We start from the raw sequence: 13,284 nt of genomic DNA, 5'->3' as shown, positions 1-13,284 counted from the left end.
TGTCTGCCTGAGTTTGTACCATGTCAGCCAGACCAGAATGCAGAGGACTTGAGTCAGAACCAAGCCACACATCACAAAGTTTTTACAACCTTCCAAACAGCATCAGCAGCTGGGACCAAGTGGTCACTCACACGAGCCTGTGGGGACATTTTACATTCTAACTGTAACATTCCGTGGAGATGAAAAGATGACAGAGAAAAGAAAAACTTCAGCCTCGGTCCACTGTGAAGATTCCCAGTGGATCTGTAGTCCCCACCAACACAGCGTAGCCTCAGAGAGCCTCTGTGCTCAGTGCTCCGAAGCCTGTCTGCAGTCTATCCCATTCCCACCCAGTCCAGTGAGCACTGTCCTCCTGTCTATCTCTATATTTTGCTCTTCCAGGCATTTCTCACAGACCGCATCCTGTGATATGTGGGATCTCACAGGGCTCTGCTTGCTTGGTAGGTGGTTGGTGAGGCTCATCTGTGCCACAGCAGGCATCAGTGCTCCATTGCTCTCCATTGCTGGGTAGCAAGCACACCATGGCACTGATAGGCTTTTCTGTGTCCATTCATTGGGGGGGGGGGTGGAGCAGACATTTGGACTATTTATAGCTTCCGGTTATTATGAAATAATGCTGCTATGAATATTCATGTTCTGAGTTGGCATGCATTTTATATTCCTTCATTTCTGAGCTGCATGGTAAGTATGCTTAAAAATTTAAGACAGCATTTTCCAAAGCAGCTGTACCTCTTTACATTCCCGTGAGCCAAATGTGAGTTCCAGACCGGCCACCTCCAACACTTGGTGTTGTTTGTTTTATTACCGCCTTTCCATTCTTCTGAGTGGATAATGGTACCTGATTGTGGTTTGGATTTTCCTTGCCTGGTGATTTGTGATTGTGGGTCACAGTTTTATGGTATGGTAGCTGTTTGTATGACTCCTTTACGGTAGCATCTATTCAAGTCTTCTATTTTGTAATTGAGTTGTTTTCTTGTGATGGGGTATGAGATCTTTTATGTGCTCTGGGTACAAGCCTGATTCTAGATATAGGATTTGCTATTGGTCTCACCCACTACCTTGGCTCAGTCTGCTTTTTTTTTTTGTTTTTTTTTTTTGTTTTTGTTTTTGTTCTTTAAATTATTCTCTCAATGGTACTCTCTGCAGTGCCAAAATTTTTACTGTTAACGAGGATCAATTTATGTGTTTTTTTTTTTAACGGATCGTGGTTTTTTGCTTCATATCTGTAACATAGTTACCTTTTGTCTACCCCCAAATTAGAACATACTTCTAGTTTTGTAAGTGTTAGGGTTGAGCTTGGCCTCTGCTTCACTTTGAATTATTATTTGTGTAAGGGTTTGGGTGTTGTTCTCCTGTGGGTATTCATAGCCTCCAGCTAACTTCAGTTTGCTTTGTGGGGAAGTTTTTAATTACATGTTTTGCTTTTTTTTTTTTTCCTGTTTCTTTTCTTTTCCCTCCTTTCTTTGAGACAGAGTCTTCTTCTAAAAATATCGTTACATTAATTTTTCTATTTTGTGCACATGCATGTGAGTGCGTGCATGCTTGCATATATGCCCCACAGGGTGTGTGGAGGTCGGAGGTCAGTTGCAGGAGTTGGATCTTTTTTTCACTATGTGGATTCAGGGTAGGGGACTCAGGTTGCCAGGTTCAACAGCAAACTGCTTACTGTCATATAGTTATATAGCCAGGCTGGCTTTGAACCCACATGCCTCTACTGTGCTGGTACAATTACAGGGATGTATCACCACACACAGCTTAGCTACACATACAGGTTGTGATACTATGCCTGAGAAAACATTGTCTTAAAACCAGGTATAATGATGCATGCTTGCAACCCTAGCACTTGGGAGATAGAGACAGGGGGATCAGGAGTTCAAAGTTATCCTTAGCTGGGTAGTAGATTGAAGGCCACTGTGAGAGGATGTATTAGAAAAACAAAAACAAAAACAAAAACAAGATGGCTGGCTGGCTCTGTTGCTTCAGCCAATGCATCACATAATGAGTGTGTGGTGTGTGGTACAGCAAAGTGTTTCACCTTACAGCCAGAAGGGTCTTGTATGACACACCGGGAGAAGCTCCACGAACAGCTTCCTCTAGTAGGGCCTGCATCATCATGGTCCATCCACACTGGACTCAGGTGATTCACCCACTGACGACATGTGTACCCGACCCTCTGGGAACGCTCACACCACCCAGTGACCCTCCGGGGACGCTCACACCCAGTGACCCTCTGGGAACGCTCATACCCCTGGTCTGACAATGGTGTAAGGATTATACGTTTTTCAAAGAATTTCTCCATTTATCATCTGAGTTGAGACTGTATTGGAGGGAAACTTTCATAATATTCCTTTAATGTGTCTTTTTAAGGGCCTCTATTACTGACCCTTTCTTCATTTCTGACAAGGAAATTTTCTTTCTTATCCTACAAGGCTAGAGTTGTTTTGTTTTTTTTGCTTGTTTGTTTATTTTTATAATTTTATTTATTTATTTTTTTTAGATCTCTCTGTTTCTTTGCTTCAATCTCTGCCTGCCTGCCTGTCTGTCTGTCTCTCTCCCTTGTGTGTGTGTGTGTGTGTGTGTGTGTGTGTGTGTGTGTGTGTGTGTGATGTGCGTGTTCCTGTCTGCCTGCCTTGGTGCACATGTACTGCTAAGAAGACAGCTTTTCAGAGTCAGCACCCTCCCCCCCCTTTCCACCATGGGTTCTGAGATCAAGGTCAGGTCACCAGGCTTGAATGTTGTCTTAGTTGGGGTTCTACAGCTGTGAACATACACCACGACCAAGGACAACTCTTATAAAGACACCATTTAATTAGGGCTAGTTTACAGGTTCAGAGGGTCAGTCCGTTATCATAAAGGTTGGGGCATGGCAGCATCCAGGCAGGCATGGTGCAGGAGGAGCTGAGAGTTCTGCATCTTGTTCTGAAGACGAACAGGAGAAGACTGGCTTCCAGGCAGCTTAATATGGGGGTTCTTAAAGACACACTTCCTCCAACAAGGCCACACCTCCAAATAGTGCCACTCCCTGGGCCAAGCATATTTAAACTACCACAGATGTCAAGCATTTTTGCCAGCTGAGGCATCTTGCCCACCCTTTGAGATTTCTTAAAGACCAATGATGTATTTTGTCTCTTCTGATGTCACTTGTAATGTTCTGCTTCGAGGTTTATGACGGGTTCTGTTTCCCCATTCTTTTATTCACATTGTGTTCAAATTCCTTTTTCTTCAAAGTTCTTCTTCTTCCTTCTTTTTTCACACTCATTTCTTCTTCTCTTGCCTAGAACTTCTCACCTCTGCTATATTAGCTTAAAGAGTTGATTTTAAGTATATCATATTTTCTTCAAATTTGTTTATTAGCTTCCTTTCAATCCACAACTAAAATTGTGTCTATTAACCAAGACATCCATACACGGTTGAGTGACATTGTTGTCTCACCCATGTCCATCCAATGCCCCTGTGTGAACTGCAAGATATTCTGTATCCCTTACAGAGTCGATCCTTTAATGGGCAGGGGCTAGATGTGTATACTCACTTGTCTGGAAGTAGCTTAATATATCCCTAATGTAAGAGTGGCCGGAAAGGCCTTTTGTGGATGTAGCTGGCTTTCAGCACAGGAAGTGTTCCTTGATAATCTGGAAGGGGCTTGTGTAGTGTTCTGAAAGAGGTAGTTAGAGATGTGGCCTAGGAAGGTTTTGGGGATGGAAGGACAGGTGAAAACATTCCTAGAAGTTGGAGGAAACACTTCCCCATGGTAACGCAGCAGAGACCAGGAGGGAATAGTGTTCTGCTGTTGGGTGAAAAGTCTAATGTGGAGTGAGAACCTTGGGTGTGAAGGTGAGATTTTCAAGCACAGTATAAAGGTGTTGAGCCTTTGTAAAAGTGGAGGGAAGAAAAGGAAGAGATAAATAAGATCTGTTAAGTGAAACAAGTTAGCACTTCATCACTTGGGAGCCTCCTGGCCTATCCAGGTCACAAAAGTGGCTCAAATTAGGAAATCCATGGTGGGAAAAAATACATCTAGATGGTTGCTGAGGTGATAAAACTGAATGAGGAGTGGAGACGGGTGCCCAGGTCTTCAGAACGCTCTTCTGATGGAACTAGGAGATTCACGAGGCCTTAAAGAATGTTCTGTCAGCAGAAATGCTGCCAGCTCAGGCTGGGATGGACAGATCCAGGACAGAGTGAGAGGAGGCTGCTGGGCTTCTGTGACTGTTACACTGAAAATGTGTGCTACGCTTCAAGACAGAGAAAAAGGACCTCTAGGCCACTCAGAGACGTCAGGGCCAGGATAGTGGAGCACGGAGTGCAGAGGAGTCTTGGGAGGTCTGTGCTCTCTCTACTAGGTTTCATCTTGCTTGGGCCTGGTGGTTCCTTCACCTCATATTTCCTTCCTTGGAATGGAAGTTTCTGCCTTGATGAATATTTTGGTCTTACAGCCTGGAAGCAGATAACCTGTTTTCTAGCTGCTGGGACCTCAGGTGGAGAGAGGTTTTCAGTATATCCAAAAAGAGTCTTAAATAGAGGGTAGCATGCACACACACACACACACACACACACACACACACACACACACACACTGGTTTTCCCATCTTGTCAAACACTGAGGTATAAGTTTAACAGTTTGGTGAGCCAGCAAAACCAGCACACATTTCTTCATGGTTCCACAGATAAGATTTATTCTTAACCACCGATCTTAGCACTCTCAGTACAGGGTTGTTTATTTCCTTCGTAAGGAAAGCATTTTCCTCTTTTACTCTCAGGAAGGATGTCATACTTTCTCTTGGATATATGTCCACATCCTTGAGCCCGTGTGAAGTAAAGTCAGGTCTACTTACCCAGTGACTCTAATGAAGGAGAGGGGGCTTCCAGTGAGGAGATGGTTGAGCTAGGCTTGCTGAGCCCTAGCCTGTCCCATCTCCTCTGTGCTGGCATTACCAGTGTGCAATGCCCTTCTTTGCTTTGGATATCAGTGTTGGGAGGTCTAGCTTGCGTCCTTGGGCTCGTGCTGTGAGCACATTACTGACTGGATTCTCTTCTCAGACTCTGTAGCTAACGTTTTTGGACAGCAGTTTACCCAGGATAACAGAAGCCGCTGAAAGTGAAAATGTGTGGGATTGGAGGGGAGGGGTATGCGCCTGATTTAGATGAGGAGATATGAGACAGAGCTGAAAATACCCAGGTACGGTTTGGGACTCGATGTTTATGTTGAGATTCTTGAAAATATCGAGGAGCTTGGGAACCCCCTACTAGCCTTCTAGCTCCCCCTTTAATCATGGTTGGCTCAGACTCCAGCCTCACTGGTGGGGCGCCAGATGCAGCATGCATCTGGGTATAGCAGTTCCTGTCTCTGTTCCTGTTATGAGCTCTTCATTAGCTTCGTTCTTACTGTCTGTTCTCTGACTCTCTAGACCCTGATCTCGGACTAGAAGCAGGGATCTCCCAGTTTTCAGTCAAGCATTTTATCTAGGTGAGAAATACCTGAGTGTACTAGTTAGCTTTAACTCTAAACTTGACAGTCATCTGAGAAGAGACCCCCAAGTCGAGGAACTGCTGGATCAGACTGGCTTGCAGGCATGTCCGTAGAGGTTTGTCTTGATTGTTAATTTATATAGTTGGATCAACAGCATCCCTAGATGGGTGGTATAAGAAAGCCAGGGAAGCAAGAGCCGATGAGTGAGGGATGAAGCATTCCCCTGTGTTTTTCTCAGACACCTCAGAAGAGGGCGCCAGATCTCATTACGGATGGCTGTGAGCCACCATGTGGTTGCTGGGAATTGAACTCAGGACCTCTGGAAGAGCAGTCAATGCTCTTAACCACTGAGTCATCTCTCCAACCCTCCCCTGTGCTTTCTGCTTCAAGTTCCTGTCCTGCATTCCCTAGAGGATGGACTGTGGTCTGTAAACTATAGAAGAATCCCATTCCTCTCCTAAGTTGCTTTCGGTCAGTGTCTTATCACAACACCGGACTGAAAGTAGAACAGCAGTGGGCAGAGCTGCTCATCCTGGTGAGCTGTACACAGGGACAGCATGTCTGTGCTGATGGGCTTCTTCTCCCTTCCCCATTATCCCACCCAGGACTCCATCCTCTGGGTCAGTGTGGTCAACCCATGTTCAGGGTTGACCTTTCCCCTTTGCCAGTCCTCTCTGGAAACACAATTGGGTATTTCTCAACCCAATCAAGTTGGCATTCAAAATTAACCATTTAATACCTGGACAGTCGGAGGCATCGATGTTGCTGCTTCTTCTAGTTCACCCTTTACTTGGTTTTTGAGACAAGGTCTCGCACTAATCCAGGAACTCACGTATTCAGCTAGACTGGTTGACCAGCAAGCCCAGAAATCCTCATGTTCTTACCTTCCTATGCTAGGACTACAGGCTCATTCATCCATGACTGGCTTTTCTGTGAGTGCTGGGAATGGAACTCATGCTTATACGTCAGGTAAACACTTTACCAACCAAGCTATCCCAGTCCCTCTACCTCTGTTATTTTGTCTAGGACACTCTTCTTCCTTCTATTCCCTGTGCTGGTCTCAGGAAGCAGAGGTGGGGTGGGCAGGAAGGCCATAACTCTGCATGTTATTTATTTCCTGACTTTTTAGAGGTCTGGAAGGAAAAGGCTGCCACTATTTGGGTCAAGGTCCTTGGGGAATTCTGATGTACAGGGTGGGCTGGCCTTCATTCTCTCCCACACAGTGAAAGCTGAGGACTTCCTCTGAGCAGGCCATTTAGCAGGTGTCAGGAGGCCTATGGGTCGGAATGGAGCACCATGCAGAAAACTGCAGGCCTCTGCCAGGATGTCTTCCCCTGTCTCTGCCTTGGAGAGTTTACCGTGAGACTCTATGGAGACCTGTGGTAGGGAGGCTGACTTCCAGCTATGTTACACTGCAGGTTTCCCCACAACCTCTAAACAGTCGAAGCCCCTTGTGATCTGTCCTGTGTTAGCAGATATCTTGCCAAGAAAAAAAGGGCTCCTGTTTAGCCAAGACCAGATGTAGAACAGTGGGATTCTAGCTCCTAAAATGTTGGCCCAGAGAAGACCCAGGTCTCCTGTACTTAGCTTTCTCCAGCCAAGCAGGTTGGGGGCCTTACTGAATTCTTAAGGAGGCAGGGAGGGATGAACCTGTGGTGGCTGGAAGAAATCATGACAGGGAGGAACCTGCTGCCTTGTGGTCATCCATAATCCACATAGGGACAGAAGGAGGGACACTCCAGGTCTTCCAGGTGCTGGAGAGGAGGGCTATCTTTGTGACCAGGTTTTAGGGCAGGACTTAAGCAGGCAGACCACTGAGTAACCAAAAAAAGGGTTCCCAGTAACAAGTCCTTAGACACTGGAAGCCAAGCATCCCGACCTTGTGAATGAGCAGGGAGCAGGGAGCAGGGAGCAGGGAGCAGGGAGCAGGGAGCAGGGAGCAGGGAGCAGGGAGCAGGGAGCAGGGAGCAGGGAGCAGGGAGCAGGCAGCAGGAGCGAGACAGAAGGCTTAGCTGAGTTCCAGGCTTCCCAATGTGCAGTGAAGACCCTAGTGAGGACACAAGGCCCTAGATGACTTGTGTCCCTCACCGGGTCTTTGACGCAAAGCTGTACTAGAGGACTCTATTAGCTGCCCAATAAACTATACGAAGAGAGGTCAGAGGAGCTAGTCTAGGGTAAAGCACAACCAGGTTTCTGAACAAGAGCATCTGTATGTTAAGGGTCCTAATGTCCGCTCTGGGCGGGGCTTGCATGCCAGACTCCGCCCTACTCCCGCCCTCCTCAGGCGTCCAGATCCCCTGCCGCCTGTGGTCTCAGAGCGGGATAACACCCTGCTGCCACCACAGCTTAGATACTTCTCGACCCCCATTATGCTCACAGCGCAAAACCGCGGCCTAAAGTTTGAGGTTTCTAAGGACTGAGTGGTAGAAATCTGCGATCGACTTTTTCTACGAAGACAGCAGAGGTTGGAAGGCCCAGAGGATTCCCGATTGCTCGCTAGTCACAACATTCCTGCAGGGTCCCCAAAGGTCTCCGCCGCCCTGTGAAGGAAAGAGTCCTCATTTCTGGCCTCTTGGGCACTTCAAGATAGGAGAGAGGCGTCTAGCATCTGTTCTCTCTTCGCTTTTATCTCCGTTGCCTTTTCGGTGCAAGGGTCGAGCCTGCGCGAACTAGACCCTTCTCCGCGGGTAGCCCACTCTGCCTGCGGCGCACGGAATCTAATACCAGCCCCGCCCTGGCCCCGCCCCGGCTCCCGACTCCACCCTGAGTCCACCCCTCCGGCCCCGCCCCGCTGCTCGCAATCCGCGGGCGGGTCGGCTGCCCTGGCGAGCCAGAGCAGATACCAGGAGAACGGCCGGCGCTGCCGGCCCTTAGCGCTCTGCTCTCCCAGGGTCGGGCGCGGGCCATGTTCCGGGCTGTGGCCGCTGCGCATACCCAGGCCTGGCGATGAGGAGCGGGGCGGAGAGAAGGGGCAGCAGCGCCGCGGCGCCCCCCAGTTCGCCGCCTCCCGGTCGTGCGCGCCCCGCGGGCTCCGATGTGTCCCCCGCCTTGCCGCCGCCGGCAGCTAGCCAGCCCCGGGCCCGGGACGCCGGAGATGCCCGCGCGCAGCCGCGCCCCCTGTTTCAGTGGAGCAAGTGGAAGAAGAGGATGTCTATGTCGTCCATATCGTCAGGCAGCGCGCGGAGGCCGGTGTTTGACGACAAGGAGGACGGTGAGTGAAACCGCCCACTGGGGACTCCCGGGGACAGCCGGGTACCCGGGCCTCTGGAGACCTCGCGCGCAGCGCTGTCTCAGGGCGGACGCGGGGGTGGCATTTCTCTGCGTTGGGACGAAGTCGCCACCTGGGTGGGACCACTTCTTGGGGAGTCTGCGTTTCCGGGGAAACTATTGGACCACGACTGAAGTCCCCATGGCGCGTTCTGTTTCCAGTGACAGCGCAGCTGGTAGATGAGGCTCTGGCTCGCCTTTCGAGGTGAGAGTCGGTGATGGTGGAGGCTCCCGGCTCAGGCGCGACACCGCCCACTAAAGCGCACCGCACGTTTTCATTTTCCTTTATGGGTGGTGTGCAGGCTGCGTGGTTACTTTTAATTCCAGGAGATTCTTGCTTGGTGTGCAGTTTGTGAAGAGAGGTGACTGCCCTACAGGTGGCACAGGGGCCTGGGCCCTTCAGTTTGAGGTGTTCCATCCTTCAAACCCAGAACCTTCACCGGATTATGCTGCACAATCCATCCTTGTCTTTGTGCAAAGACCCGCCCTCGGGGAACTCGTGTTCTTTCTGCAGTGATAGCTGTTGACCTGGAGGACCTGTGTCTTTTGAGTAGCAGCAGGGTAATCTGGTGGGGAGCTGGAGGTGGGAGGTGCCAGGCATCTGGCCCTGCAAGCCCAGCAGCTGGAGCCCTGCTAGGTACAAGGACCCTTGACTTAGCACCTGCTGGATACAGCTCTGGGAGAACTGGGATGGCTTCACATGTAACTTATAGCTTTTCCCTACAGATGCCATGCGGATAATTTTAAATGGTACAGTCATGACACATTTGATGTTTTTTGACATTTTCTTAAAATAGTTAAAATATGCATTTTCATTTGTAGGCAGCCTACAGAGATATGATGGATTTTTATAATTTTAGAACACACTTCAGCATAGGAGCCCAAGCTACTTATTTCCAATAAATAATTTAAGCATTTAGGAAATTACAATAATCAGAACTCAGGCCAGTGTTGGAGAGCACATGAGGCTACATGCTGGCGTTCCTATTGGAAATGGGAGGCCTGAGGCCAGGCCAGTGAGTTCCAGGCCTCTGCTGAGTATGGTCAGCAGGGGAGGGGCATTCAGGTCCATCTGCATCAGGTACATTGTGTTCTGAGGTGGTGGGTCACTGTGCTCTGAACTTGGGGACAACAGGACTCACATGTTAGACTTTTATTTTCAACATCAGTACTCAGAGTTAAAAACCAACCAACCAACTAACCAACCAACCAACTAACCAACCAACCAACCAACCAAAAACAACCAATAAAACTGCCCAGGAGAGAGAAGGAGCTGAGCAGGAAACTGGTTTGCATTGGGTTTCTGGCTACAAGATGAGAGGTCTTGAAAACACATTTGCTTTCAGTACTCGCTGGTGCCAGCTAAGGGCTGGCCATCCTTCTGAATCATGTCTCCAAGGCAGCAGGGTGGAAACAGAAAGTGATGTAGCACAGGGCCTGGGGGTGTTGGTCTACGTCCATGTTTTCTTCTTCACAGTGTGTTGCCTTGGAACTCAAGGGTTAGCCGAGGGGCACTGGGGCAAGGCCAGTGTGGTGCTCTCTGTCACCTGAGAACCCACCTCCTTACTTGCTCATAGTTGAGTGACAGAGGGTACTAACTGTTCTGGCTTACGTGAGGTGAGCTGCTGACGTGGCTCACCAGGCCTGTTTTTTACCACGTGTCATAGGGGATGCTCAACATTGGCTGTGTGGCCCTGGATTGGCATACCTTGAGAACTTAACTAGGTTTTGGTGAGTTTGAGTGACCAAGTGGAGTCCTGAGCCTGGCGGCTGAGAATGCTCTCTGGGTGGGTAACCACTTGGCTCCTCTTATCCATGTCATTAGCAGGGTGCACATAGAGTCATGGTAGTGTTTACTTCCATGCCAGTGCCTTGAGTGGCGGTGTTAGGATTCATTTACATAGAATGAGTGCAGCTGGGGCAGAAGAGCAGCCTTCAGAGAGGGACTAGGGCCTGGACTCCTGTGTTTCAGGGGACATAAGTCACCCCCTTCTCCTGATGTAGTGGGGCCTAAGAGGCAGCCGTGCTGTGCTGATGGCTTGCAAGTACTGGAACTGTACAGTTGCCATGGTAATGTGAGACCTTCTGATGAAATTTTTTTTTTTTTAGATTAAAACACCTAATTAATATATCAAATTTGCTCAGCAAAAGGGGAAAAAGGAAGAAAATAGGAGGGCATTTTAACAAAGTAGCAGGTAAATTGCGACTGAAGAGTATAGTTGTCCCAAATAAGATCTTAAATGACCTCGGTTTCTATTAGTCCTCCTGACCCAGAGTGCTGGTCCTCCCTGGCTGATACTTGGGGCAAGAGAAGAATTCCTTTCCTTTCTCATTTCAAGCAAGGGCTCTGTTTCCTTGGCTCTGTGCTCTGGTTTATACTAGAAGAAGAGCCTCCTAACATGGCTTTGGTGCTCCTGAGATACCGAGGGCTTTGCAGCGCCTTCACACTAGGGTAACCTGCTGAGACATTGGTCCATCCTAGCAGTCCAGAGCTTGCCATCTCAGACCCACGGTGGTGTCCCCTTAACAGGAGGGAGGACCTGATAGGCGAGAAGGCTTACTCCCATCCTGGATCCTGGAAATGAGTGAGGGTGCCTCTCCAGGGTGGTAAGTTGGGGAGCACAGTGCAGGACAGGAACCCGGACATTTAAAACACTGTTTAAAAAAAAGAAATTTTAAAAACCCATTTTTTTCTAATTAAAAGTGCATCATCACAATGTATACCTTTGAAAAGGAAGTTATTCTTTATGCCAAAATGCATGCTCAGCCTGGTGAGGTTTCCAGGTGAATGCTTGGTGTTTGCTGACCCCCAGGCTTCCTTCCAGGGACCTAGAAATGCAGTCACACCTACAACTGTGTAGAGACCCCTTCCCCCTCCCCTTTTGTACAGAAACGGGAACTCTCAGTACACACCGTTTTGCTGTAACCTGCTTTTTAATTTATCAACATGCCACCAACATCGAAGCATCACTTGGCTGCTAGATTCTTGTTCAGCAGCTCTTTGCCTGGGTGGCGTATCACATTCAGTGGACACTCTTGAAGGACACTGTACTGGCTAGTTTTGTGTCAACTTGGCACAGCTGGAGTTATCACAGAGAAAGGAGCTTCAGTTGAGGGAATGCCTCCATGAGATCCAACTGTAAGGCATTTTCTCAATTAGTGATCAAGGGGGAAAGGCCCCTTGTGGGTGGGACCATNNCTGGNCTGGTAGTCTTGGGTTCTATAAGAGAGCNNNCTGAGCAAGCCAGGGGAGGCAAGCCAGTAAAGAACATCCCTCCATGGCCTCTGCATCAGCTCCTGCTTCCTGACCTGCTTGAGTTCCAGTCCTGACTTCCTTTGGTGATGAACAGCAGTATGGAAGTGTAAGCTGAATAAACCCTTTCTTCCCCAACTTGCTTCTTGGTCATGATGTTTGTGCAGGAATAGAAACCCTGACTAAGACAGACACCAAGTCCCTTCCTGGAAAAAGCTGAGGTTCAGCTTGTGGGGGTGGATTGGCCCTGGGTGAGGTTAGGCATCTCTTGTCTACATCCCTATGACTCTGAGAACAACCAGCTCTTCCTTCCTCTGTGTAGTTGTCATTGCCCTGTTTACTTAATTTCCAACTGGTGGACATTTTTTTGAAATATAAACTACATGGCTGTGAGTGTCTGCGTGCACATCTCTGGCCCTGTCACCTTAGGATGAATTTCGAGGAATGTCATAGTTATGTCACAACAGGTGTCCAGGACTGGCTCACTTGGATGGAAATGGAGAGTGAGAGACAGCAGACTTGGGGCTGTCAGATTGTGGCACACATGTGGAAGTCTGAAAACAACTTGAGAGTGTCGGTTCCTTTCTGACATGTGACTTCCAGGGATTAAACTCAGGCTGTCAGGCTTGGCAGTCGGTGCCTTTACCTGCTGACTCATCTCCCTGGCCCAGTTTTACTTTTTATATTGAGAATTCACCCACTGAGAATGATAACACCTTGTTCTCTGAGTTCCGCATTTTCTTAGGTTGAACATGTTGAAGGTATTTGTAGGCTCAGGTTTTTTAGTCTTCCTGTATGTTGGTTCTATTTCATTGCTGGGTTGTGACTGGTTCCACTTTGCATGGTTAACACTGGCTGAAGAGACACCTGGTTCAAACATGCAGTTACTGTGCATTGCTTGTAATCTGAGACAGGAGGATCACGGGTTTGAGGCCAGGCTGGTCTATGTAGTGAGAATGTTTAAAAATCAGAAAGCAGACCAACCAACCAAAGTCTGTTCATCTTGAATATGGCTACTTTGCTTGAACTTTTGCTAAGTATCTGGCGACTCTCGTTGGGTGTCCTGGGAGGTATGTTATGCTACCTGCAGCCCACGGCTCTAGTTATGCAGTGACACTTGCCTCTCTTTCGTTGATGTTATTACTCAGAGCTCAAAAGGCAGAGAGTGTCATGCTGAGGCTGCCCCCTACTCAGGCTCTTCTGTATTTCAAAGTGTCGTTTGGCCCAGCTGTGGTCTTGAGGTATGTGTGTTTGTGTGGTGTGGTGTGTGTGTGTGTGTGTGTGTGTGTGTGTGTGT

General features: G+C 48.5%; 1 protein-coding gene across 2 annotated transcripts in view; it reads left to right on the top strand.

Annotated features, from left to right (window-relative positions):
* The first annotated feature begins 8,231 nt into the window (after positions 1 to 8,231).
* Positions 8,232 to 13,284, top strand: part of Stk32c (serine/threonine kinase 32C) — an 81,173-nt gene continuing 76,120 nt past the window's right edge. The window contains exon 1 of one of the 2 annotated variants that reach the window (XM_021167932.2): positions 8,232 to 8,678. In XM_021167932.2, the coding sequence (XP_021023591.1) occupies positions 8,414 to 8,678 (265 nt within the window). In that variant the 5' untranslated portion in view covers positions 8,232 to 8,413. The remainder of the gene's footprint in view (positions 8,679 to 13,284) is intronic. The other variant, XM_029479993.1, reaches the window with a different exon arrangement.

The sequence above is a fragment of the Mus caroli genome, chromosome 7 (genome assembly GCF_900094665.2).
Source record: "Mus caroli chromosome 7, CAROLI_EIJ_v1.1, whole genome shotgun sequence".
Taxonomy (NCBI): domain Eukaryota; kingdom Metazoa; phylum Chordata; class Mammalia; order Rodentia; family Muridae; genus Mus; species Mus caroli.
This window is presented reverse-complemented; position numbering and strand designations above follow the sequence as displayed.